Raw genomic sequence first — 27,287 nt, 5'->3', positions numbered from 1 at the left:
GATTTCATGAGGGAAACTTTCCATGCGCAATGCATGACCACCAGTTACTGACTGTTGATTTTCCAAGGTCACTGGTAAGGTGTGCATGCCCTGACATGGCAACAGAGACAAGATCCAATTGAGACTTTGATCAATTCATCAATTAATTACAATCCTGTGCATACTTCTGTTATAAGATACTTGGTGGGGCAATAGCGCAGCAAAAGACAGCAGACATCTGTGCAACAATAATGCCACAATCCTAAGGTTGTTGCCTCTCACAAGAGTACGAATGCCTTCATGATCATGTAGAAGGTTAATCACTTCAGCAATAAGAAATAAACACACACTGTGTCCCTCTTCCTCGCCTACTTCAGCAATGCACCAGGAGCCAGCAGCCACGGGCAGCGGCCCTGCAAACTTCCATGGGTCTTCACTGCAGACAAGACTTCAAGATTCCGCCAGCAGAACCTGACAGACCACAGCACTTGACCATCCCACACACTTCCCAATACTGGTAGGTTGTTGACCTTGAGAGACACTGCGCCAGGCAGAATGCTGCCGCCCTGAGAGTCAGGCTTAATTCCCTCTCCCTGGGGCGGAAAAGACACACCCATGAGCATTTGATTAAGAGCAGGATGAAAAAACAAATTCCAAGGACTTTTCGCCAAAAGCTGCCACGTTTGGAAGACAAGCCCAGCAAACGCAGCACTATATTTGGATGACTTCTTGCCCGGTGAAGGACAGGGCAGCATTGTAAATTCTATAACGATCAATCAAGCATGCGTAATGGCTGCTGTGTCATGCAGCTACTTCTGCATCCTTCTGAGAATTGCCCTAAACAACCCGTCTGCCAAGCTCAGCCCCTGCCTCTTGCGCATCTCAGTTCTGCAATCAATAATGCTCCGGCAAGAGAGTGTCCCGAGCCAGCACCCAAGCATCAGCAGCCTCAGGCGGTCCAGCTGAGGATGGGGTAGGTGTCTGCTGTGGGCGAGGTGGGCTGCTTGGCCTCCGCCTGTGCGCGGCCGGCCCCGGTGCCGGCAGCGGAGGCGGGCTGCTTCGACATGGTGCGCGCCCAGTGGATGTGCTCGGTGTACATGCCGGAGGGGCCGCTGCTAACGCGCTTGCCGCCCTTGCTGGGCGCCGCCTTGAGCGTGCGGCTGCGCTCCAGGCTGTATTGCGAGGCCAGCCCCGTGCTGCCACGCCGCCCCGGCCGCCGGAACGTCACTCGCGGCAGGCCCGCCTCGTCCCTGCGCCAGAGGCAACCCCGCGAGTCAGGCGCCGTCTGATCAGGACCTCGGGGCCGGTGCGGTCGTGGAGACAGCAACCATGGGAATGAGAGGATGCGACTGTCATGCTATGCAATGCATGCATGCAGGCAGCCAGGCAGGAGTGCGCGCCAAGGCAGGGATGGGATGCTCCAGGCAGGGTGCATGGGCAGGGAAGGGATGGATGCTGGCCAGCGAGGTGCATGCAGCGGCAGGCAAGGGTGCAGCAGCAGCAGTGCTGTGGGGAGGGAGGGAATGCAGCGGGGAGGGCGCTGCGCGCAGCATACCACAGGGGGGAAGGGCCGTTCAGGCCGTGGTGGGGGCAGGTTTGATCTCCTCGTGGCTTGCCCTGTCAAGGCGGATCGGAGGGGGCTTCATGCAGGGGCACCACTTGGCGCCCTGCAGGTGTCTCCGGCGGCGACCGAGGCTGTGCTTTGCAGCGACCGCCGTGGGCCTCTGCATGAGCCACGAGCCCATCGGGGCAAATGCTCTGCAAGGGGACATCTGGGCGCTCAGTCTCAAAGTCTCTGCGCGCAAGGGACGGGAGCCACACTCTTTTCCCAACGGGATACATAAGCTGCAGGTTGTGCGTGGAGCCACGCTCCTGATTTGTGACTAAACCACATTCAGTCCCCGCATCTGCACAGCTTCTGCAAGGCACATTCAGACAGCAACATTACATAGTAGCTGTGCATGACAGGGGGTACTAAAGACTACAGTAGTCTTAGTAGTCTTTAGTACACCCTGTGCATGATGCATGAAGAGCAAATGTAAGATTGGTGTCACACCGTGTGAGCAGCTTGGTGAGGAGGGCGACAGGGAGTGCCCCTGCTCCAAGGGCGATGGCGAAGAGCCACTCCTGCCAGTTCTGGGTTGACACCCGGAAGAATCTGTTGATGGGCGTCACCATGATGATGACCTGCATGCCACACTCATTCAGCTTGGTGGCTCCTCAATGTCAAGGCTGTGCATCACCATGACAAATAGGCACTATACTGGGGCCAGCAAGCAACTCAAAAGCATATACAGATGTCAATGAAAGTAGGGCATATGTCATGAACCATGAACTCAATGGAAATCCACACTGAGACTTAGGGGTCTTTGCCATGACTCATAAACCAAGGGTCTCAATGGAGCTGCGCATGGAGGCTTGGACTGACCTGAAGGATGATTTCAATGGCGTAGATGTACAGGAACATGGGCGCGTGGAAGATGCCTTTGAACACGTTCAGCTCGTCGTTGATCTTCCTGGCATTGATTTGGTTGACAAGCTGCAGCGCAACCACAACCAGCGTCAGAACGAAATGACAAGTCACTGCCACAAAGGCGCAACAAGAGATGGTGCCTACTGTTAGATTGATCCAACCGCCTCAGATGGCAGAGAACGTACCTGCATGAAGATAAAGGCATTGAAGACGATGGAGTTGGTTTTCCTGAGGTCGTACGAATGGCGCTCCTTGTATTGGTGGTCAGCCTGCGCACATAGCCAGAATTTCACCGAAAGCCACCACTTAGGATCTATCAACCTCACTTATAGAACATTCCTTCAGACACCACTAGCGCAAAGCTAAGGACAAAGACAGAGACAGCATCTGCCAGCAAGCACACCTTATTGTCCAGGTCGTTGAACTGCCACAGGCGGTCGCAGCTGTTGGGGTCGGGCTGGTTCTGGCAGAAGTTGGACTTCATGTTTTTCACGCGCATGCGCGTGCACACCGGCTGCACGCCAGGGTCCACAGCAGACAGGCCGCACAGGGGCTTCTCATCTGCGATGCATGCCCCCACACTCAACCACCCCCCCTGACGACATACTTTCCCGCCGCTCCCAAGCGTTATTCATTGTGTTACAATAACTTCATTAGCAACATTACCCAGTTTCTGAATTACCATTCGGCGTATTCCCAAGTGGGCAGCCTCATGACCCAGTATCTGGGCCTTTTTTTGCAGCGCATGCATTGGGAATTGTGACTCCATCACTGTATTATGGAGTTGTCCTGTTGTACAGTATTCATGTGACAACGGGGCCATGGGGTAGTAGATGGGGGGGGCTCACAGGGGTAGTAGAGGCCGCCCTGGGAGATGAGGTTGTCGACGCAGAAGCCGGTGGCGGGGTTGGTGGTGCAGCAGGCGTTGACGCAGGGGCCCTTGGTGCAGCGCGCGGTGTCCGGCATGCCGTACGAGGGGCCGGGCGGGAAAGTCCAGGGCGCGGCCAGGGCCGGGTTGATCGCCGTCAGGTTCAGGCCGGACGTCTCCAGGCTCTGGTAGGTCACGCACTCCGACGACAGCTGCACAGCGGGAATACACCAAGATTCAGGCTCGCCCCTATGGTCCTCAGAAGCAGGAGGCCCCACACAGCATGACTTGCACTGCAGCGCTTGTGAGCATGCCAAGCTGGTCACAGAGTGTGCGATAACATCCCATGTGTACTCCTTGAAAGGAAATGGCCCATGCGACAGGACTTGCAGAAGAGAGTGGTCTGCTCAACAGCACTACCGTGCCAGGCACAACCTGGAGCATGGAGAAATGGTGCAAAAGGGGCACCTTGAAGGCGGGCAGGTGAACGGGGGCGCCGTAGAAGATGAGGAAGAGCCAGAAGAGCTGGTAGAAGCCCTGGGCCAGGATGTGCTTCCACATCTTGGGGCTGATCAGCTGCTCGTCGCGCCCGTGCGGCTTCTCCAGCAGCAGCCCCGGCGTCGGCGGCTCCGTCGCCAGCGCTGAACACGCACACCCGCATGCGCCCGGTCAGCCTCGTGCACTATTGTTTCAATGGACTTCAGCAGAGAGGTTTGAGGTTCATCAACCTTTCATGAAATAGCACATCAGTCTGGCATCCAACGAAGGGCTCACCGAGAGCGCCTAGGGCGTCCATGATGAGGTTGACCCACAGCAGCTGGAGCACGTTGAGGGGCGTTTCTCCGCTGGTGATGGCGGCGATGAAGGCCACGACAAGCGCCACAAAGTTGACAGTGAGCTGGAATTGCAGGAACTTGCGGATGTTGCCGAACACGGAGCGGCCCCACAGCACCGACTTAACGATGGACGAGAAATTGTCGTCCAAGATCACGATGTCTGCCGCCTCCTTCGCCACCTCCGTGCCTGATCAGGCACAACATCAACTCCACAATATCAGGCACCAGCTCTTGCTTTTTCTGATATCGTGGGATATCTCTGACATTGTTGCAGTGACCAAACATCCAACAAGCAGTGGAAGGACAATCATGTGGGGCATGCTGGGTCTCCCACGGAGTTCCCAGGTCGTGCGTTGTCTCTTTCTTTCTTTCTTTCTTTGGGGCTGAGACGGCCGGCTTTGCAGCCTATTGCACCTGCATTACCAGCTTTGCAGGCAACAAAATGCAGCCGCCTGGAGATGCATTAAGAGAGCCACTTCACTACTTCTCTGCTGGCATGGTGAATGAAGAAATTGCAGCGGAGTAGAGCTTTACCGGCAATGCCCATGGCAAGGCCCACATCGGACTCCTTGAGGGCGGGGGCGTCGTTGGTGCCGTCGCCCGTCACCGCCACGATCTCGCCCAGCTTCTTCAGCAGCTTCACCAGCACATATTTGTCCTGCGGCGAACTCCGCGCCAGCACCTGCACGATCTCCACCATCTCAGCCAACCCGCCCTCCCAACTTTTGACCATTACTGAAGCATGCACATCTCTACAAAAGGATGACAGAGCAAGAAGCTGCGCTCCTGAGCCTTAAGCACCTGTACTTATGCTTGCTATGGAGTGGCCTAAACAGCAGAGGCAGCAGAGATTCTCCAAGTCATAGTGACTCCATCATGCCCCATCATTATTCAGTGGGGCGCCTATCACTCCTCCAGACGCGCTAGAGCCTGCCACCGAAGGGCGGTAAGTGTAGGTACAAATACAGAACGACAGACAGCGTGCCTGGAGCTTGGGCAGGACGGGGATGAGGTCCTCTTCGGGCATGGAGCGGAAGACGGGCCCCTCCATCGCCGTGCCGCCGTCAGTAAGAATGCCGCACTCGCGCGCGATGTGCTTGGCGGTGTGGATGTTGTCCCCAGTCACCATGCGCACCATGATGCCTGCGCGCTGACACGTCGCCACCGCCCCCGGCACCTCCTTGCGCACCGGGTCCTGCACCCCAGAAATCCCAAAATCCTCAGATTAATCCCTCTCAGTGCTGGCTACGAGGCATTCCATGGGTGCCTCTGCAAATGCTCGTCACAGGCTGCTTCAATCCATGCCATGGCTCCAAAAGCACAAATTTACCCATCCTTTGCATGCATGTCCCGTCATACACTTCTGAGACAGTTCCGACGGAGGAGTCATACTGCTAAATGAGAGTTGCTACATGAGTCTGAAGTAAGAGCAGAGTCAGGAGCCAAGGAAGAGAGAGGCGGGGGCTCACCTTGATACCGACGATGCAGCAGAGGGTGAGGTTGTCATCAGGCGGGTTCTCCCAGAACTCAGGCTGGCCGTCAGCGAGTGACTCGTCGATGTCGCGCTTGGTGAGGCAGAGCGTGCGCAGCCCGGTTGATGCCATGGTCGTCACAGTCTCCTCCAGCACGGCGCGCATCGCGTCCTCCAGTGGGACCACGTTGCCGCTGGGATCCATCACGCTCACGCAACGCCGCAGCACTATCTCCGCCGCGCCCTGCCACCCGCCACGTCGATTTCACAAAAAGGGCCATCTTGGCAATCTCCATAGGCATCTTCAGGCTCAGAGAAGTCATATCATGATCCTCAAGTTTGTGTCTGTGATCCACTGGACCCTGAGGTGCGTGCTTGACTGGCAACACATGAAGGCAACTGATAGGACAGGCCAGGGATGTCTGCGATGTCTCACATGACGTGCCGGCAAACAACAGACTCCTTTGTCCTTCGTTAAGGAGGTCCCTGAACCATAAGGAGGCATGCCAGCTAGCTGTACATGAACATGAGCTGCTTGCTTGGCTTCAAGCAATTGCAGGTGCTCATGCAAGGCCAGGGAAGGGTAGGTCACCTTGTTGTAGAGGCGCAGGCCCTCGGGTGTGCGCACGATCATGGAGGCCATTTTGCGCTCTGAGGTGAAATTGTAGACGTGGAAGATGTTGCTCTTGTGCTCGGCGCGAATGGCGTCGTACTTGATGCCCCAGCCGCGCAGCAGCATCAGCAGCGCGCACTCCGTGCGGTTGCCGGCAAACTCCACCGCATTCTCATCATGCTCAATCAGAAATGCCTGCCCCACACACGCATACCCTTCAGAAATCAGGTGGCCATGAACCAGGTGCGCTGACTTCCATTTTGCCCTCTTCCTGAGCAGGAATGGCTCATCTAGCAAGCATGATCAAGGACTGAAATGCTGTGTGGCACTCTTTGGAGCTGCATACTGACCTTGGAGTTGAGGGCTGAATTCATCTTGATGTCTGCTTGGAGGGTCTCCGGGAGCTCCTCCAGGGGCGGAGGGGAAGGCCAGATCTTGCCAGCAAACCAGCCAGCTACCACGGTCATGCGGTTCTCCGTCAGCGTGCCTGTTGCATCCACAAGCGCCCCATCAAAATGGCTGGTGCATGACATGGTAGCAGAAATAAAAGCACAAAGCTCACTGATCGGCTGAGACGAGGAAAAGGAATTTCTTTCCGGTGCGGCAAGCAACAGGGCCACACCTGTCTTGTCAGAGCAGATGGCAGTCGCGCCGCCCATGGTCTCACAAGCAGCCAGCACCCTCACAAAGTTGTTGTCCTTCATCATCTTCTTCATGCTGCACCAGAGAACACCCTCCGTCAGACCCTTCAACACATTAACTTTTACATGGCACATCAAGCCACAATGCAGCTTACCTGAAGCATGAACCCCGCAAATGATACCTTCCAAATCTCCTGTCCTTTAAACGCATTCCTTCAAACATACCAAAATTTGCACACACCTGTATGCCAGGGAGATGGTGACAGCCAGCGGCAAGCCTTCAGGCACAGCCACGACCACGATGGTGACACCAAAGATGAAGAAGGCCAGGGGACCCTCGCTGATCTGGTCGACAGGGAAGCCCTTGTTCTGGACGAGCCACCTGCACGCCACACAACTTCTTACCAGACTGTCCTTCATCCATGATGCGCAGATGGCTGCAACCCAGAGATAGAGCATACAGGAAGGCTCAAATATGTGCGTGTTCCGAGGCTGCGGTGTGTCAACTTCATCAAACTGCTCTTTCTGCGTCATATGCAGATGGCTGTGACACACGGATGAAGCATGCAGGAAAGGTGATCTCAGTGCTTGAATCAGGCCTGCACACCTGACAAAGAGGACGACGAAGCAGACAACACCGACGGTGAGACCGATCTTTCCGATGGCAGTGGCCAGGACGCCCAGGGAATCCTGCAGGGGGGTGGGCGATGCCTCGGTGGCCACCAGCGCCATGGTGCGGCCCCACTCGCTCTCAGTGCCCACCGCCACCACCAGCATCTTCCCGCTGCCCTCAGTCACCTGCACCCATCCATCTCGATCACCTTCCAAGAGATTCCCGCAGCTATGAAACTTTGCAGCCCCAACAAATCATTGTCAGAGGGGAAGAGAATGTTGCACATATGTTGCATTACACCCAATTGCACTACTGTACTGATTTTGGAGAGAAGACATCTCCAGAAGCAGTGTACAGTGCAATCAGATGCAAGTCAAGCACGGACTGATCTATGAAAGGCAGCAGTTGCACTTTTAGTGGGGCACTATGTTTGCGTCTGCTCTGCACCTGATTGCATTGCACCTGATTGCCCTGTTGTAGGTGCAGACCTGGGTTAGTGGCAAGGTGCAAGATAGGGCAGTCACCTGTGTGCCGGAGCGGCACCAGCGGTCCTTGTCGCCTTTGTGCATGGGGTCGGACTCGCCAGTGAGGGAAGCTTCGTCGATGACGAGGCCGTGGGAGTCTGTGACTATGCCATCGGCGATGATCTTGTCGCCGGTGTTGAGCAGCATGATGTCTCCCACGACGATGTCTGTGTTCTTGGCCATGGTCTGCGTGCCCCCGCGCACCACGGCCACCTCGATGCTGTTCTTCTGCGAGTTGATCTTGCGGAACTGCAGGTCCTTCTGGTAATCATTCCCCGTGGCTGCACAGAGCATGCACAGAGGAATGAGCGCAGATCACAGATCTACCCGCTTGGGAAGCTGCTCTTAGCTCCATTTAGAAAGCGAAATATGCAAATGCATGAGATAACCTGATCCTTCACCCTTCAAGTGTCCAGAGGATGCGAACAAGAGGGAGTGTTGAGAGATCAGAAATAAGGAAAACGCACCAACAAGGCTCACAACTATGACGGCAACCCAAATAGCTACTCCCTCAGTCCAGCCGCTCTGCGCTCTCTCCTCAGGCAATGCAGCTCCTAGGACGGTCGATATCTGCGCAAGACAAGATGCAGCTCATTGCCAACTGTGCACACCAATGTTTTAAAGGACATAGAACGCTCGCAATGCACAGGTGAGGGCGAAAGAGACACAGCAACCATTTGAGAGTTTCTCCGCTAGAGGAGGGCCTCACAAAAGGTGGTCATGCTAGGAAATCTTGCAGAATTGATAGAGGGACGCACCGTGGCCGCAACCATCAACAGGATGAGGATTTTGTCGGAGAGGTTGCCCCATAGCAGCGCAAAGAAGGACTTCAGGGGGACCTGTGGAAACTTGTTGGCCCCAAACAGCTGCCTTCGCCGCTGGATGGCGGTGTCATCTGTTGCTTCAGGGTTGAGACCTTCATCCAGGTCTGTTCTCAGAGCCTTGGCCAGGCCCTCAGGGCCTCCAAGCTTCTCCAATCCCTCGGTGTCCTTGTGCTGCAGGAACCAGGAAGCCAGCTTGGAGCAGGCAGAAGCTGAGTATAAATCATGCATGAGAATGATCCCACAAAGGGCAAAGATTGTTTGTCTGTATTAGATCGACCATAATAGCATGATGAAAGACTAGAAATGAAGCTTCTCATCTATCGACTTAAAATATTCCTCCTGCAAAGATAGGGCTGCCTCTGGAGGCCACAGCAGCAAATCACACACCAGATGGAGTTGGAACTTCGCAAGCTGCGATTTTTTGTCAAGTTTAAGGATTCTGTAAAATAACTAACCTCACTGAGTTCGCTCAGGGCTTTTGGAAATATTCCATAGACGTTGCTGGGGAACTCGACAGCCTCAGCTGGACCATCTTTGGCCGCTTTGCCCATGCGAATTCTCCTCCTACACTAAATAAAAGCCCCCAACCAAGTTTCCTATCCGCCCGTCGTTCTTTCGGACGCCCTCAGCCGTCAGCCGAGCATGACAAAGGATGCCAGAAGGTCCTCAAAAGCGATCCTGAAGCCACCTCGCGCAGCGCACTGCTATGGATAGCACCAACTAAGATCAGATCTAGCGATTGAATGGCGCAATCGCCTCGTTGACTCGATGTATTCGAAGACCATTGCTATTCTGAGCCAGCTTTCCGCGGGCGTGGATTGGGCGGCGTCCCCTCCGAGAGTCGGAAGCCGAAGGGAAGGAAGGGGGAAAGCAGGGGAAGGAGCTGCTCTTTCTTGGCTGCACTGCACTGCACTGGAAAAATATTTTTCTGTTTAAGCTTCCTCACATGAAGCCGCACAGCCAGCGCCGCATATGCATGCATGCGCAGCTGGCCAGCGCCGGCGCTTGTCGCTAGCTAGCTATATAGCGGCTTCATCGACGTCGCGACCGCTACAGGCCTTTATGCATGTGGGGCCGACTAGGACGCTGCGGTGGTAATGCATGCACAGCATGCGCCGCAGGCCCGCAGGACGCTGCCGCAGAGCATGCGCCGAACACCCGATGCAGTATGTACCTAGATTTCTGGAACGAGTGATAATGATGGAAGCATGCAATAGCCTGCCTGTGGCTGAACGAGAACATCCAAGGTGGATACGGTACCGGTAAATTTCCGGGTTCAAGTCCTTCCATCAGTTGGTGGCTTGCTTACACTTACCTGAATTAGAGAAGCAGTTCAAGTGGAAAGAACACAGACAACATGCCATCGCATAAAAAGGCCCATCCTGTCAGCAAGAGAGGATGCATAGCGCATTCAATGAAGTTCATCGAGGCACTTCCCCGCACTTTCTATTGGTCATGTGAAGGTCCACATAGACTGCAGGCGCACTGCATGTCTGGCATGCTCAGGGATGCTCAGGGCGACCCCATCATGCATGGCAGACACAAAGATGGCACAGTCTTTGTAGATCCAAACAAGAGGGCAGCACATCCAGCAGCTGTCATAATGACTGCACGCTGTTCAACAGCAACAGCTCAGTTCTGGTCAGTAAAACATTGGGTACAAATTGGGGCAACTTGCCTGGCGCTCTGGCTCCAACACTAAGGCAGCTGATATTCTGCAAGCATTTGGCTTGCAAAACATAGCCCTCATACTTGTCACTCCCCCATATGGTGACACTAGCCAACACCCACGCAATGAATGATACAAGACAGCGCATACAGCTACGCATCCGTGCAATCAAATCTGCGCTGCACCACTTTGCAGGAAGGGCAGATTGCAAACGGATGCCATAAGTTTCTGGTAGCAGTACAAGGTATACACTCACTTGTCAAGGTTTGGCAGGTCCACCCAAGCGTAGGTGAACTGGTAGAGGAAGGCAATCAGGGATACAGCAGCAAAGACCAAGAACTGGTGCCCAGGGAAGCCGACATGAATAGATAAGCTCCAGGCAAGCCCGCCCAGAAATGGTCCAAAGGCCCTCATGAGCGCCGACACGGCCTGCCCTGCACCATTCACCGCTCCTGCCACGCCCGGAGGCGCGGCCGCGTTTATCTGCACATGGCAAAGTATGTCAGAGTAGGGGAAGCTCGCAGCAGCATGTGAAGGGGCCATGATGCATGCATCTACACCATGCCAATTGAAGCACTGGTTGTAATGCAGGCTTGTGGTTCTGGTAAGGACTTCAAGGAGACAGCATGCAAGCTGAACCCCTTGACCTCAAGATTTGCTGAACACAAGTTGGCAGCATTTGAGTGTGCCAGGCTACTGAATCAAACACATAAACGGTGCTGCTGGCACCTTGCGGCACATGAATGCACATGACACAGGTAAATTGCCTTTCTGCATGGCTTGAATACACGCTGAGTCAAAGACGACCCAAGACCCTGCAGAGAAAAGGGGGCGCACAATGACATTGGAGCCGCTGTAGGCGGAGGTATCGGCAATGGAGTTGACAGCCATGGCCAGGAAGAGCTGCGCCATGACCGCGACTTTATTGTGCGCGAACAGCGTGGCCAGCGGCACAAACAGGGCGGTCGGAATGATCAGCACCATCCCCCACCGCGTGCACCACACTCCCCCCACCGCCTTGTAGAACCTGTCGTAGCCTGCCCAGCAGCAACATAAGAACGTCACCACTAAGCCACACATGCAATAACAATCATGTGCTTTGAACTTACTGCCAAGGGCACACACTGTGCACAGTATGTGCCCTTGGACATTGGCTTCATGCTGGTCTGCAGGGAACTGCAAGATAATGTCCTGTCAGCCTGAGGACTTCATGTCAAGGGACCTGTGCAAACTCCAGCACAGGCGGACATCCTGCTAAGACTTGCATCCTGCAAAGACTTGCAAATGTGATGCTCAGAGAAGACCATTTGCAGAGGCGGTCAAGTTGTGAAATTGGCTGAGACACTGACGTTTCAGAGGCAGGAGCACACAGGGAGAGACCTGCTTCCAGAGGCGTCAAGTCAAAAAGATAGGCTGAGACATGTCCGGTCAGGAACAGCAAGGGGAGGGACGGGAGCACACCCAGGCAGACGAAGAGGATGAACGAGAGCCCGCCAAAGGAGAGCGGCCAGGAGAGCAGGTGGGTGGACATGCCCAGACCGCCGTCCCTGATGGGCGCCGACGCAAAGATGGGCCGCACCTCGTCCAGCAGGTTGAACAGGAACGCCACCACGCCATAACTCGCCAGTGCCAGCAAGACCTGTAGCACAACCCTTACCACCTCGGCACTAAAAAATCACGATAGTTTGCATGCTTTAGCTGCGGAAGGATTGTACATCCCAGTGTCCTCCACTCTCAGGACAAGGATGCACAGGCCTGATTGCTGCTTGGAAGGACCCAGTGATTTGGGACTACGTCTGCACTGAGGGTGCGATTCAAAGCAACTCAGGCAGCAATTTGGATGCTGAGCAGTGGCGGCAGCCGCACCTGGCGGTCATGGTACCAGGGCCGCTCAGCAGGGGCCGCGCTGGCTTGGCTGCTGGACAACAGCCCTTGGTCCTCCCCCCATCTCCGCTCATCGGCGCTCAGCCTGCTAGCCGCATCCTGCTGCCACTCCCCATGCCCCTCCCGCGAGCCGTCCTTGCTCGACGCATCTGCACAAGAAGCTGGCTTCTCATATCTGTACCACTCTGAACAAGCAGATCCAGGCACTGATGCCGTCTCTGGCTCCTTACAAACGGGCATGTGCTCCCAATCCTTTCAATACTGACCTCTGCTGCTTTCATAGTTGCGAGGAGAGAGAGGCAGCCAAGTGGTGCACAGAGAATACATGCAGGCAGAGAATACATGCATCCTTCTCAGGCAGAAGGAGATGTCACACCTGCACTACTACGTTTGTTCGTGATGTCAGCAAGAGCCTGTGCGCTGCCCAGTTCAGGGTCTTCCTCCCTCCTCACAGCAGTGTAGCGGGGAGTTGATGCGGTAGAACCTCCAGGGAGTGGCGATGGCACAATGATTGGACGGGGCGATGGCGGCACGGCCGTTAGCGTCAACACTGCCCCGTCCTCTTCGGCCCCTTCCAGAACTGCGCAGCACTTCAGACCTCAGCCCCAGAACCAATACAACCGGTATATACTTGTTCAAACTGCAGAAAATAGGCGTGCCACCCCACCCTGACAGCAAGCCCTCTGACAAATCTCTCAACCTTTCTACATCTTGCACCACTATACAGGACATGAGCACATAGCACATGGGCGTTGCGCCTGCTGCACCCAACGGTCTCATCTAGTATGTCAATTTCCATCACCTAGAATGCACAGAAATGTCACAATTTAACAGATGCAGGCTATGCCAAAGATGCCCGGCCAAGTCAGGAGGTGGAAGCTGGCGGAAGCTGACCGAGGCTGGCATCGCTGTCGGAGCCCTCTTCGTCCTGATAGTCCAGGAAGGAGCGCGCGGACGGCCGCCGCATGCGCTCGGCGCCCTTGCTCAGCAGCTTCCTGGCCTCCTCCACATCGCCCCCTATCTGCGCCATCTCCACATCCCCCCCTGCCAGCAGTAAACGCCGCGCCTCACAAACACAGGACAACCGCGCACACGCATGATGCCAGAATCGACCTGTGCGCGAATTACTCCATGAAGCTAGGCAACCGCTTACCCGTCCCCCCACCCATGAGATGGCAGGAGGCTCAAAAGGCCCAGGCGAGATGCACAAACTGGCTCTGGGACCGTGAAAATTTAAAAGAGCTCTGCAACCAGCGACGAGATGCTCACTCTGCTTGGGCTTCCGGCGCAGCGTTGGCAGAGTCTCTTCCAGGATGCAGCTGCTGAGCATGGCAGTGATGAGGCCCATGGTCGCAGCAAACAGGCAGGGAAGCAGGAAGGGCCTGCACCCAAGAAGGCCATTTTGCCAGCAGCCACAACGAACGACAGCCTTGCAGAGTTGTCAATGGAGGGCATCCTGGGACATGGCAGGCACAAAATGAAAGGTGCGCACCTGCGCTGGAACAGGGCATCGTTCCCTTGGCACAGGGCAGAGCTTGGGAAGATGCTGCAGGGGTAGGACAAGGCTCCTCCAATCATCGGGCCAAGCATGCTCCCCTGGGCACAACACTACAAACCTCACAGACCTGTTTGCACTGTTTTGGTTTGACATGTGTATATCAGGTATTTTGCATAATGCGGAGTGCAGATAACCAACAGAGCCAAAAGTTTGATTGCGACTTTACCAATCCCCACGCAAGACCCAAGTATCCCAGCGCCCTTGGCAGCGTTCTATTCGTGCAGCTGTCAGCCAGCATGGCCTTCACAGTCCTGCAGGGCAAGTCCACATGAGTTTCTGTCCCAATTCAAACCTCTGTCATATTCATGCGATGACCTTGCTCCATATAATACATGGGCGCAATTCTCAATGAATATGCTGCTTAGACTCGTTGGCTTGCTGCAGTCTCAATGGCTGGGCACAAGCTTCTCACCCTCCAGTTGCGTTGAAGATCCCCCCAAAGAGCCTTGCTGAGCAGGCCATAGCATAATTGCCAGACAAGCCAAAGATGATGGCGGAAATACACCCCGAAATGATCGACATGAGTAGCACACACTTGCGCCCATACTTGTCCGAGAAGACACCCCAACTGTACGAGGTCAGAAACTGAGCGCCACAGAAAACAGAGGCCTGCAGGCAGCAGACTCCTTGAGTACAATATCACCGCCGTGATACATTCTGCCTTAGTGAGTGTCAAAACTATTGCAGAAAAGTGAGCTAAAGTAGCCTTCACAGTTCCCCTTACCAAGATCCCGGTGAGCCTGCCGACCGTCTCTTCATCTACCTGGGCATCGGTATTGCCCCCTCGCAGGAAGTCTCTAACCATATATGCGGCTGCAAGCATCCAGAAATTTTTTGTTGTGCCAATCGAATCAGGTGTAGAGCGCTGCATGGATATTACACGTTGCAGGAAGGTCAGGGCAATTAGTAGGCATAAAGGGGTGATCAATGCGAAATATACCCATCGTGTAAGGCATTGTGATGTGGATCCCCTCCAAGACCTCTCCCAGGCTTTGTCACACACAGAAAGGTTTTCTCAGATGATTCTTTCAGATGGGTCTTTGACTTAAAAAGATAACATTTTAGACATCTCGACAACAATCGTAAGATTTTTAAAGACTGCAATGTCCACACAGTCTGAGAGTGCTGCCACACAGACATGCATTCCATAAGATGACGTATACTGTGGTCGGCGATCAATATGCCCCCAAACAGCCGAGCTCACCATATGATGGTGATACGTAGGCTGTTAAACTCATCCTGCTTATCCAATGTTCTCTTGGCGTGAGATTCAGTCGTGAGCTCATCCCGGCCATCTTGGAGCATTGATCTAGACAAGGGAATCGTTTTACGACCAAGACTGGGGCCTTAGGACGATTCCCAAAGACCTTTCAAGCGCCCCACACAAAAAAGCGTCCTCACTGGTACAATGCAGGACATCGCGTTACGCGCAGCTGGACGAAGCAGTCGAGACCTTACTTCCTATCTTGGCTGTCTCACCATTGCGTCATGCAGTCAGGAGACCTGCTTATTATGTTACACCTTGCATGGTCGGCATACTGATCTCGTTCAAAATGGGATTAATATAAGAATCAGAATTGCAAATCACGGATATCGTGTTCAGAACTAGGCCTTAGTGAGGCCTTCTTTATGTTGAAAACTTTTTCTTCCACTGTCAGCTGCAGTCTGAGATCTTCAGATCTGCCGCAGTGCATGCATGCAGCCGCACATACTGGCATCATTTGCACCCTTGATGATATTACATGCACAAATAACCCACATTGGGCTCAGGTGCTGATGGTATATTAATATTGCGCCTGTTGTCTAGGTATTGCCGAGATACTACCTAGTAGGTGCACGCTGACAAACCGTCTGTTAAAGCTTCCAGCTGCCAGACAGTCAGTGACGGGTCCAGACAAATGTCCTCCGTCTGCATTCTTGATCAAGAGTGCAGACACTAGGTCTTCCTGAGTGTTAGCAGGGTTCCGGCTAGAGCACCGCGCTCCTGTGGTCCAGAGCGCACCACCACTTGAAGTTGATTGCCTGTCCAAGTATCAGAAAATTACGATGGCGGGGAAATTGAACCCTCAATTCCGCAATTTTGTCAACACACGACTTTGCATCCACTTATACAGAGTGTCTTGCACAGCGCTCACTGCGCTCAACAGGCATGCAGCACCTCGACCAACCCAACTGTCTGACATCTGTACTTCCTCTCCACTGGCCACATGCGACGGCATGCTGCACATTGTGCGCCAGTAGGGATAAATATATATTTCACAGTTGTTTTATGCCCTGTACAACACAGTTCTGCTCACCCGATGCAGCCTTCAGATTCAAGGGATCAGGCGTCACTGCCAGCTGCCACCAGCCCAAAGCAGGAGGGGCTCACAGCAGAGCATGTGGCGTCAGGCCTTGCGGCGTTTGGCGCGCCAGGTGTCGATGCGCATGCGCAGGGCCAGGTCGTCCTGCAGCTCCTCAAGGCACAGCGGTGCGCGTGTGAAGGGGTCCGTCGCTGATGTCAGCAGGTGCCGCACCGCTGTGGACCTGCCGCAGCAGCCTCTTTCTTAGTGAAAAATTGCTACTTATTGATGGAAAGCCGTGGAACACCTACCGTGCAATAAGCCCCGAGCAATAAGCCCCGAGGAATCTCTCTCTTTCTTTCAGTCCTCACCTCTCTTGCCCACAGTCAGCAACAAGGTAGGTTGATGGCAGGCGGTGCACATAACAGTTACAAATTTGGGCAGTGTGGATCGGTATGCATCAGGTTTGTAGGCAAGGGGAAATGAGAAGAGAGATGAAAAAAGAGACGAGGTTGCAAGGCAGGTGGGCACCTGTCTACGGCGGTGCGCGAGTCGGGCAGCAAGACGGGGTCGGACATGGTGATCATCATGATGGGGTCGATGAAGTCCTCCGGCACGTCCTCGTCGCTCGACTCCTCGCCCTGAAGCGCCCGCTGCTGCTTTGCAAACCCCTGCACATGCCACCATGTTTCCGCTGAGCTAAATTCCACTGATGCGGCAGTGTGCGGGGGCACCTAACCCCAACTGAAGGACTGCTTCAGATCTGTTAGATACGTAAAAGCCCCTGCCATGTGCAGGACGGCCAGGGCACTGCTCTTGGATATCCACTGGGCAACCTCTGCTGGCTGCAGGTATAGCGGGACCATCCCAGCCTAGCATGGCCGCCCTGGAATTGAGAGCCTCCTCCATTGCATGCACTGGCAACAACTGCTTGTGCATTGAAAGTGGAGTATTCAGGGAGCGTCGGCTGCGCGCCTGCAAGGCAGCAGCGAGGGCGTCGAGCTGCGAGCAGCGGTCGAGCCAGAGGGCGTCACTAGGGAACTCCTCGGCGGCCAGCGCCCGGACGGTGCGCGCGGCAATGCAGCCCGTGTAGCCGCCAAAGCCCACAGCGTGCAGCGCCGCCACCAGCAACTGCCGCTCCGTGCCGTCGCCCGCCGCAGCCGAGAAGGCCGAGCGCCGGCCGCGCGCCTCGCGCTCGCTCTGCCACACGTTCAGCAGCATGCCTGGCACCCAGCAACACTCAAAGTCAACAAATTCCTCCCTGGACCATGATGTCTTCTGAGCAACAAACATGCAACTGCCTCCGGTGCAGAGTCTGGCACCCTCCACATGCCACGCACCAGCCCATGTGATTCTAGTGTTGCTGCCTGTCGCAAGTTTGCGACTGAAACCCAAGACTGGACAAGCAGACGGTCAAGAGTCTTGCACTCTTAGCTCCAAGCAAGGTATGAAGGTTCAACGCAGGGGCGCACCGAGCACGGGGGCGAGCAGGACGGCGCGCTTGGCGTTCTGGGCGGCGGGGAAGCGCTGCGACAACACGGCGGAGATGGCGGACGCGGCGGCCGTTGGGGCGGCAAGGTGGGCGACCACGAAGCAGGCTGTCTCGGCCAGGCGCGCCATGTTGAGGGGCGGCCCCGCCAGGAACGCGCGCGGCAGCCGCGCCGTCACAAACTCCAGCACGCGCGCCAGCGTGGCCGCCAGCTCCAGCATCACCACGCACCTCCGCTTCAGCGCCTCCTCGCTGCTGTGCGCACCCTCCGGCCCCTCGCCCAGCTCCTGCGCGCAAAAACGTACCCTTAGGTGCTTTTCTCCTGGAGACTCTGCGTTGAGGCCGCCTGCTCCAACTCCAACTTTACGACAACTCCTCCTTCAAAAGCCGCATAAATATAAGTGGGTATGTCGCTGTGGCAGCCTGCCGGGATGGCTTTGATGATGTAAGAAGCTGCTGGTGCCAAAATTAGGTCTCCAATTATAGGCTTTGACAGTACCCAAAAAAGAAGCTGGGGCAATCGTAGGGCAAGGTGGAGGAGCTGGCCTCGCACCTGAGCGGCGACGGTGAACTCGGTGAGGGTCCAGTTGAGCATGGCAAAGAGCCGGTTGAGGAAGCTCTCGCACAGCTCTGGCCGTGCTTCTGTAATCTGCACCAGGGACGCCTGCAGCACCACACATGCACAAATTCAACAGGTCCCTTAATGTAATAAGGGGAGTATAATGAGGTTCCTCTTTATACTCCTGGTGACCTTATCCTTCATCAAGACTCTGCCATGCGCCTTTTTTGCCTTCAACTGACCAGACATGATCGGCTGAGAAATTGCTGTAACAGGTTGCTTTTTATGTGACTTAAGGGAGAAGGGTGTGGCCTCCGCGCACCTGAAATATGATGGAGCTGCTGGCGGCGGCACGCGCGAGGGAGGCGCCAAAAGCATTGGAGCTGGTGAGGCGGGAGAGGATGCTAGAGACGGGCACCCAGTCGCGCCCATTGAAGGCCTCCAACAAGCCCTCCACCTGCAGGCACACCCACCCGCCGCTTACACACCATCCGCTCACTCGCACATGCAATTCTCTCGATAGTTCAAAAACTTTTGCCTCTCCCCGATGATAGCCAAAAGAAATGCAACATCCATGCGACTTGACTGAAAAGCAGGGCTGCAAATTGAGCAACAGAGGCCCAAATCCAAGCGCTGGTGGGCTACCCTTGAGCCTAGTCATCTGTGGGTGCAGGTCGGAAGCTCCCCTGACCAATCACTTGCATATATTATAGCATTTATTACAGCCCTCTAGGGCTGCTCTAGGGCTGCAGGTGAGCTGTCACAGACAGGGGGTGAGGGGCATTTGGAGCAGAAGGCAGCACCAGGTGGGCGCGTGCGTCGTGGCTCTCCTCGAACTTGGCCACGAAGGCCTTGGTCTGCAGCAGCAGCGACACTGTCTGCAGCATCATCTCGCGCAAGTCCGGCCCCACGATCGCCTCGTCGCGGAAACGCCGCGCCAGAAACGGCACCAGCGCGTCCGCGCACGCAGCAAACAGTGGCGACTTGGACACGTGCGGCCGCGATCGCACTGCATGGAAACCGTCCAACAGCGCCTCCAGATACAGCTGCAGCAACGATGCTCTCATCTTGTCAGTACTGGCCCCAGATGACTCCAAAGCTTTTGCACATATGACAGTGTTGGCTTTGTTGTGGTGGGCTAATGGGGGCAATTGTCAGCGCATACATGCCTCAAGGATGCATGCCTCTCGTGCAGGTTCACTTGAGCCTGACAGGTTGGTCCAAGCACAACACGATGACATGTAAATTGTCCTCGGATATGCGGCTTGGGGGTGCAGGTACCTCGGGCACGTATGCAAAGAGGACGCGGTGCTCGGACAGGGCGGAGAGCAGGCGCGCAGTGTAGGTGCCCAGCACCAGCAAGCCCTCCATGCCCCTCGCCCCAAACAAGCACGCCTGCATCCCCACACAGAACACCAGCCACCTCTCAGGCAATGCAGGGTGGACTGAGGCAGTGCAAAATTGAGCAAGGCAAGATAATGAAGCTATGGTGGAAGTGAGCGGCAACGGGCCAGGAATGTAGGGGGTTGCGCACGTTGTGCCAGGCTGCGAAGCGTGCGCTGTCCACCAGCACCCGCTGCCAGTTCTTCATCGACTTGGCCCACTTCAGCAGCTCCTCATCGTTGTTCTGCATGCTCTGCGGCACATCAACAGCCAGTTTAATGCCATCATCTCCAATGCGACAGGACCGCTTCATCCAGACATCAGGCTCACACGCATGACTAAAATTTGTCTCAGTAGGAAGCAAGTGACACCTTTGCAAGCGCACCTGCAGCTGGTGTTTGAGCTCCTCCACGTGCTGCTGCGCCTGCGTGGCGTTCTGCTGCTGGAAGCTGGCGCAGCGGAACGCGCCCACCATGCCCAGGTGGTACAGCCGCAGCATCGCGTCCAGCAGGCACGCCGCCTCACGGCCGGTCAGCGGCGGCGGCTGCCGGCCCTGGCTGCTGCCGGGCACCTCCATGGCGGCCTGGCCGCAGTAGGACGGCCCCTCCACTTGGCCGCACATCCCGGGCGGTCCATAGGAGCGGCCGGCGGCTGGCGTCTGCGGCGCGTGGGCGCCGCCGGCCACCGCCGGCCAGTGCTCCGGGCTGCGCTGCTGCAGGGCTGGCCCCTCCGCGAACGAGCAAGGGGCCGGGACGCTATCGCATCGCATCGGCGCGACGGGCGCGTGCGCGGCAGATGCCAAGTAGGGACAACGCTGGCTGGGTGCCGCGTGGCCTACAGGCTGGTCGCGCTGCCAGGGGTGCATGTGCCTGCCTAATGCCACGCTGCTGCTGCTGCCGGAGCCTGTAGACAAGCTCGGGTGGGCGGCCGAAGGCCGGGTTTCGCTGTGGGGCGACCGGGGGACGCCGTGGTCCAGCCAAGAGGCCAGGGCAGGCCCCTGGAAGAGCGCCCGGGGCGGCAAAGTGCCCTGCCTGTGCGTCGTCTGCTGGAAGGGACTGCTCAGGGGCTCAGCGGCCGGGAGCCTTGCGTGCGTAACGGGGTCGCCAGCTGCGTGGAAGCTGCCGGGAAGGGCGCCGGGCGCGCTCCAGGCGTGCTCCAGCGGGGTGCGAGCCGAAGCTTCGGCGGTCCAGGGGAGCCCGGAGGGTGGGGGCATTGCCCCCCGGTCGATGAGGGGGGCCCTCGGCGCATCCCCCGCAGCGAAGAAGCTGTGCGCGTGCAAGCGCTTGCGCGTGGCGGCCTGGTGCTGCCCGTCGTGCGCGCAGGCATCCATGCGGCCGCACTCGCTGCTCTCACTGCTGTCGCGGGAGGACACCGTGCCACTGGAGGAGCAGCTTGCGCTGGAGGCAGAGGCCTGGCTGCCGCAGCGCTCCAGGCCCCGCTGCTGGCGGGGAGTCAGCTGGCCGGGCGTGGGCGGTCCCGGCTGCGGAGAAGCAGCCGCCGCGGACCCTTCCGGCAGCGGCTGCACGGGGCCGACCGACAGCATGGCGATCAGCGCGACAGCGTCCGGCTTTGCCGTCTTCTCCAGGTGGCTCAGCGCGCCCCCCAGCCTCCCCGCCCCGCTGTATGGGTCCAGATGACGGCTTCCGACGCCCTGCATGCACACAACAATTACGGTAACCAGTGGTCCAGGCCCTCATCATACTCTGCAAATACCCTTGTTGCTTTTATTATGGGGTCTGCTTTGTGCACCATGCTCTGCAAATCACCTTGCCACTGTGGTTGAAGAATATGCTTTGAGCTTTTTCATCCGCAAATTGCAGTGTTCCCTGGGTTAAAACATCTTAACAATTGTGCAGGCAACAGGGTATGATTTCCTCCATGATGCCAGACCTGCAGGAACATGGCGCCGGCTGGGAAAGTGGAGAGGCCGCCGTCGCCGTTGGAGCGGCCCTCGAGATAGGGGCGCAGGACGCGCAGCAGCATGAAGAAGGCGGAGACCAGCACGCTGCTGTCAGACAGGCCCGGCGGCGGCACGTTGCGGTTCGTGCCCCGGTTCTTGCGCACCAGGTGCTGCACCAGCTCCGTCAGCCGGTTGGGCACGTCCTGCTGGCCCCCTGCAATATCATACCCACTAAGCCTCAACCAATTTGTTTGCTGGCCACAACTAGGGTACTCGCATGCCTCGTGCTGACACTAAATACGGATGCCATACTAGGAAAAAATGATTTCTTGGGAGTCGCTCTATTCTGCACAGAGTTGCTATTGCGCACAGATTGATGTGTCCTAGCAGAATCGTCAATCTAGCTAAGAAGGCATTTTGGCAGAGAGGGGCCCCGCACAGGTGTCGGCGCCCGGGGTGGCGAGCAGGAGGGCGCAGAGCTCGGAGTGGCGGTCGTAGACGGCGGCCAGTGCGGCCTGCAGGTCGCGGCTGGCGCGCTTGTAGTGCTCCTTGCTGACCACGTCCATGCCCAGCTTCTCCGCATCGGGCCAGTGCACGAAGGGCAGACAGCCGGCCAGATCGCGCGCGCTCGGGGGCTTTACTGCCAGGAAGCCCTCGAAGGATGCTTTCCACGTGGGCGCGGCCAGCCACACATCGCGCACGGCGGGGATGCGCATCAGCGCGGTCGCAAAGTCCAGCCAGCTCTGCAGGCTGCCCTTGCCCGCCCACATGCAGCCGGCTGTCCGGCACCTCCAAGAGAGGCAATCCAGCACATGCAGCATCCCCGCCCGCATCTGCACGCGCCACGACAAACGTGATAAGATCTTTGAATCAGCTTCCAGATTCCAAGTCGTCTCATTTGCCCACGCCCTTGACTGGGCAGAACAGCAGAAGAGCAAAAGGCATGCATTTGCAGGGTGTCTGCCATGGATTTGATGGACATGTCTCAATGAGGCCATACGCATGGTTTTGTGTGGCACAATCATCCTGACATGAAGCCGCCCACCTCGCCGCTGGTGATGTGGCCTCTCATGAGGTTGACCGCGAGGAACAGGGCGCCGTCGCCGGCCACGGCAGGCTCCTCCACCAGAGACAGCAAGAATGGCAGGAACGCCTCCATGACCACATATTCATCTGCAAGCATGGGACCTAGCAGGCCTCCGAGATCCAGCAGAAGCTGCTTCAAGACGCCACCCTCGTTCAGCACAGCCTGCAATGCAAAGCAGGAGGTGAGTGATGAGTGTTTGAGACTGTGGGTAAACAGTACTTGCAGCCTGGAAGTTTTTGACTTGTATGCGGTGTTGCAAATGGCCTCTCAGTGGTTGTGCTGATGAAACATTCTTGAGCTGTGCTGCGCACCCAGGTCCCCCTCTTGCAGCTTCTCTTGTAGGCGAGCTGTGCGGCAGTGAGCGTCCGGAAGCAGCCCAGAAGGTAGGCAGCACCCGCACAGTGAGCTGGAGGTCTCACTAGCGGCTGATAGTCCTCTGTGGGGTGAGCAAAGGGCCGTGATCCAAAATTGAACTCGCACCGCTCCCCTGTCACACAAACGGCATGATGATGACTTAATAATCAGTGCTGAGTGGGCATTGCAATTACATGATGTGCTGATGTACTGCTTCAAACGCACCATACGATAACGAGGCTGCAGGGAAGTAAGCCAATCGGCGGATGCTCTGGAAGGCTGCGCCCAGATGCACCCCATTGCGCCAGAATGAAACCGTCAACGTGTCGAGATCGAGCCCGCAGCCAATCACGTCTCCTTGAGCCCAGTCCTGACCGTACGGTAGACCTGCAGGATCCCAGAAGCACATCAACAGGTCTAGTGATGTTTGTACTAAACAGCTCTTTGTTCAAGATCCGCTGCAACCTGCAATTCACAGCTTGACACTAGCAGCAGTCTTGCACTTCTGCAGCTTAAAAGCGCTTGGGTGCAAGCTTACAGCTGATATTCCACTTGCGCACGCGCTTCCCATCGAAAGAATAACTGTCCATTGAGTCGCCAACGCCCTCCTCGTTGCTGAACTGACAGCTGCTAGTGGCCCAACCGAGCTGCATGATCCCTGAAGTGCCCAGGGTGACCTCATACATCCACTTTCCCTGCAGGACAACACAGCCTTCTCATCTGGAACCCATCGGTATTTAGACAGATGCTCATGATTAGATAACACATAGGTATACAAGACATTCAATGGCACCAGAAAGAGCTAAGGTTCTATTGGCATTCTGGGTTCAGGAAGGCACGCACCTGATGGACCACAGATGTGGAAGCCCTGAGGCTGGAGAAGTTAGAGCAGGATTCAACGCTTCGACCTTCTATGCGCAAATCGCCTGACACGAATCCCTGACGGATGTCCACCTCACAGGTGTGGCAACAGCCACCATGGTGCGGGTTTCCTCGGAATGACAACGAGCCAAGCTTTCTCTGGAGCGTTCCCGCAAGGTCGTATTCATCCCCACCCGATCTGATGGCATCGCAACCCAGGACATCTCGAAGAGCGTGTTTTAGGTCGCGAGAGGCGCTTACTCTGCTGGCAAACCCAGCCATCGGGTCCAGACCAGCTTCTTGCGCTAGTTCATCGCCTTGTCGCCTTGGATTCCCTCTGGTTCCGACATCTGAAGCCGTGCTTTGCTTCCCTGAGGTTCTCTGCAAATCTATATGGATGCATCCGGAGCTCAGTCCGGGTTTGGGAGGTCCATTCTGGTTCGGCCATTCTGCTCAAAGCCAGCATCGATGGTGACTGGCACTGATGATGTCATCAGCCAGCAAGGACCTGGAAGACGACCAAATTTCCCTGGCTTCGAACAGTCTTTGACACAGTTGTAATTGATGTATGTATGTATTGCAAGCTGGAACTGGAGCTGGATCTTCTGCTGCAGTTGGCGCCAAGAGAAGGAGAGACTCTGCTTCAGTGATCGTTAGATGAGCTCTGTGAAAGCATCATGCAGTCCCTTTCATCATCTCGAGCTGCAGACTGGATCCAGATCCGGGAGCCTGCTTCTGATGAGGAGGTAAGGATGCATTGCCTGTACTGTGGGCATCCCATGCAAGGCAAGGTAGATCGTCTACTCACTAGTACACGTCACAGTGCTCTAGCAGCGTGCCTTTACTCTATTTGCTTGCATCACAGGCGCTTTCTGCCCTTCAGCGTCTGGTGGCCGGCAGGCGAGTCGGTTCACATCATGGTATTGGCTTCACTGTGACTCTCTGAACAGGTTGTGAAGGAGACTGACGCCTGAGGTGTGCAGGCAATCCATTGGTAAAATACAGCTTGAGGATGCGGAGGCTTTGCTGAGACTGTTGAAGCATCCTGCACCGCAGCTGCATGCTTCAGAAGTGCAAGCATGCAGCCTCGTGTTATTGGCCCGTTTTGGTACCATGCAGCTCAGGGCTCCCTTGCGTAAGCACCGGTCCTTCCTGGCACACCACCTCACAGTGTCTATCGTGCTTGTCAGATGCACTTCCCGGTCCAGCCTTTTCTTCAGCACCAAGTGGTATGGCGTGTGCAGGCGCCTGCGCACAGGACAAATGGCCAGATGACGGCCCTCACAGTGAGTTAATTGCGTCTGCAATCACCACTGCTGAGAAGCTGTGCCTAGCCCCTGGCTGCCCACCCAGGCTGGCTGCAGCAGCTGTCTCCTTCCTCGGCTGCGCTAGTAGAGGCAAGTTTCCCTTTACAGCTCCAAAATGTGTCTATGCACCGGTAAGATAGGTGGAACGCTGGAGTTATGTCTGCATGTTTATGAATTTGTTGTGTAATGATCTACAGGTGCTGATGAGGTTGGCAGGGAGCGCTGCTGCAGAGCAGTTGTTGACACGCTGCACAGGAAGGGGCACGAGCTACTGGGCAGTGGTCTTGTGCCTGGACTCATCGCTGCCATTGGCCACCTGCTCTCAGCTATTCAGGTTGATTACTGAACTCAATTGAACACCCTCTGCTTGACAGCATGGTTCCATTGTGCTTGCAAATAAGACAGACTCAACTGAAATGACAGTGAGTTGTTTGCACAGGATGACTTGCAGACGTCTCTCTGGGTGCTGGCCTGCTTCCTCTCCATATGGACACCGCTGCGCTCAGATCAGCAAGACCAGGCAGATACAGCTTCGCCTGCTTTGGCCGGCATTGACAGCATGGCACCCATCTATACTGCCATGCGTCTTGTCGGCACGCGCACGGCGGCCCTCCAGCCCGCAGAGGCATCCTTACATGTTAGTGGCTTGGCAGAGCTCTTGAGCAGCGGAGCGCTCAGCAACAGCAGGTGCCCTTGCTGCAATCTCAAAGCGGATTTTTCAGCTTGGTCGAATTTACTGTCTTCCTTTGCACGGGCATTATTCTGCGTGACTGAAGAGTGCACTGGATGCCAGGGAGTGTCAGAGCGGGTGTGTGCTGGCAGCTGGCGGCTTGCTAGAGGGCTGCTCGCGAGCTTCCCCACCGCTTCCCGCGCACGATTCAGGCCTCATGCTTCTGGAGCACATTGTGTCCACATCATGCAGGCATGCCCCTGCGCATGCACACCTTTCGTTCAGTCCCTGCGCTCGTGCACCCGTCATTCAGCCCCTTGTTCACCTGCTTGATCTGCCAGTAAATGCCCTTGATCCAGGGCTGACTGCCTCACATCAGGGGCATTCATCCCTGCTATGTATATGCAGGCAAGCAGCTGCAGCTTGTGCGGTTCAACACAGCAGAGAAAATGCGGGAGGCGCGCACAGCGTCATGCACGGAGATGCATTGCCGCAGCAGAGCATGCAGCAGGCGGGTGACACTCTCTGGCGGGATGCATCCTCCCTGGCATGCATGGAAGCCTATCAGGTGCGCCATTTGAAGCAAGTACGCAACTACACCTCAATTCCCCTTACAAATTTGGGAAGATTATTTAGAATGGTGCTCGGCCTTGAGTTTCCCTCCATTTTGCTGGCAGGCTTGCCGGCGGCCGCCTGTGTCCCCTGGAGCACTGCATTGTCTGCTGGGAACCCTGGTGCAGAGCGCACTGAGCTTGGATGGCCTCTTTGCGGCTGCTCTTGAGGGCCTCCCGCCCGCCGCTGCATCGGCGTGGCTGCAGCAGCACTTAAACGGCGCCCTTGTGAGCGGCGCAGCCAACTGCGCTCGCGTTGCCGCAGACATGTATGTTGCTGCAGAGCCACACGAGCAGCAGGTGCCTTATCTTTCTCCAAATAATTACATGACTCTGTTTTGGATTTGGATTTGGATTTGGAACAGTCCAAATAAGTGTGTAATTGGGGTGGAGAGTTGAGTTGAGCCTGGGGTCTGTGCAGGCAGCCCAACTGGCTGTGCATCGCTTTGCCGTCTCCTTTCACGAGAGGTATCGGGAGTACGCGCTTCGCACGCCGCACTCCTGGCTGGAAGCGGTCGACAGCGGAGCAGTCAGACAGGTGACATCATCCTCATTCTTGCTTCAGCATGCCTGAGTCCCAGGAATATCTCTCTTGCCTGACGGAAATTGGTGCTTGTCAACGTTGTGCACTTGTACATTGAGGAGTGCTGTGATGGACAGCATTGAGAGGACATTATCTTAAGTGCCTGGGGCCAGTGGTTGTGTGTCACGCTTTGCAGCTATTTGCAGGACTGAATGGCGACTGCAATGCAAATGCAGGTGCTGGACAAGGTGTTCATGTGCGCTGTGCTGCTGATGTCCACGTTCTGGGACGCCGCTGCCAAGCCAGTG

At 56.2% G+C, this 27,287-nt stretch overlaps 4 protein-coding genes across 4 annotated transcripts; all 4 read right to left on the bottom strand.

Annotated features, from left to right (window-relative positions):
- Positions 1-128: 128 nt before the first annotated feature.
- On the bottom strand, positions 129-9,070 carry COCSUDRAFT_31297 (calcium-translocating P-type ATPase; the record flags this gene model as incomplete). The annotated part of the gene is made up of 18 exons (XM_005643979.1): positions 129-1,229; positions 1,535-1,737; positions 2,036-2,166; positions 2,408-2,518; positions 2,638-2,721; positions 3,810-3,961; positions 4,095-4,343; positions 4,691-4,856; positions 5,160-5,351; positions 5,626-5,871; positions 6,220-6,435; positions 6,591-6,727; positions 6,863-6,957; positions 7,123-7,263; positions 7,489-7,679; positions 8,019-8,299; positions 8,486-8,588; positions 8,777-9,070. The coding sequence occupies 17 exons, from the start codon at positions 9,068-9,070 to the stop codon at positions 1,554-1,556; spliced, it is 2,973 nt and encodes a 990-aa protein (XP_005644036.1). The 3' UTR covers positions 129-1,229; positions 1,535-1,553.
- A 1,693-nt stretch (positions 9,071-10,763) lies between these two features.
- COCSUDRAFT_67917 (MFS general substrate transporter) lies at positions 10,764-15,354 on the bottom strand (the record flags this gene model as incomplete). The annotated part of the gene is made up of 13 exons (XM_005643978.1): positions 15,158-15,354; positions 14,894-14,943; positions 14,678-14,766; positions 14,366-14,562; positions 14,120-14,204; positions 13,888-13,991; positions 13,665-13,777; positions 13,290-13,439; positions 12,772-12,975; positions 12,378-12,544; positions 11,973-12,150; positions 11,349-11,548; positions 10,764-10,994 (listed from the first exon to the last, which is right to left on the bottom strand). Exons 1-13 carry the CDS (start codon positions 15,256-15,258, stop codon positions 10,764-10,766), a joined length of 1,869 nt encoding a protein of 622 aa, XP_005644035.1. The 5' UTR covers positions 15,259-15,354.
- A 322-nt stretch (positions 15,355-15,676) lies between these two features.
- COCSUDRAFT_48964 (hypothetical protein) lies at positions 15,677-24,150 on the bottom strand (the record flags this gene model as incomplete). Its single annotated transcript, XM_005643977.1, has 17 exons — positions 15,677-16,479; positions 16,767-16,906; positions 17,301-17,458; positions 17,708-18,011; positions 18,278-18,388; positions 18,606-18,740; positions 19,087-19,329; positions 19,565-19,678; positions 19,818-19,919; positions 20,052-21,317; positions 21,557-21,780; positions 22,006-22,399; positions 22,612-22,815; positions 22,965-23,140; positions 23,233-23,394; positions 23,546-23,702; positions 24,130-24,150. 17 exons carry the CDS (start codon positions 24,148-24,150, stop codon positions 16,341-16,343), a joined length of 4,050 nt encoding a protein of 1,349 aa, XP_005644034.1. The 3' UTR covers positions 15,677-16,340.
- A 411-nt stretch (positions 24,151-24,561) lies between these two features.
- On the bottom strand, positions 24,562-26,413 carry COCSUDRAFT_34327 (hypothetical protein). Its single transcript, XM_005643976.1, has 8 exons — positions 26,254-26,413; positions 25,969-26,097; positions 25,615-25,862; positions 25,373-25,509; positions 25,113-25,265; positions 24,852-25,003; positions 24,734-24,768; positions 24,562-24,614 (listed from the first exon to the last, which is right to left on the bottom strand). The coding sequence occupies exons 4-5, from the start codon at positions 25,482-25,484 to the stop codon at positions 25,150-25,152; spliced, it is 228 nt and encodes a 75-aa protein (XP_005644033.1). The 5' UTR covers positions 25,485-25,509; positions 25,615-25,862; positions 25,969-26,097; positions 26,254-26,413; the 3' UTR covers positions 24,562-24,614; positions 24,734-24,768; positions 24,852-25,003; positions 25,113-25,149.
- Positions 26,414-27,287: the final 874 nt, after the last annotated feature.

This window comes from Coccomyxa subellipsoidea, assembly GCF_000258705.1.
Source record: "Coccomyxa subellipsoidea C-169, whole genome shotgun sequence".
Classification (NCBI taxonomy): domain Eukaryota; kingdom Viridiplantae; phylum Chlorophyta; class Trebouxiophyceae; family Coccomyxaceae; genus Coccomyxa; species Coccomyxa subellipsoidea.
Note: the sequence above shows the minus strand (reverse complement) of the source record. Positions and strands in the feature narration are given on the sequence as shown.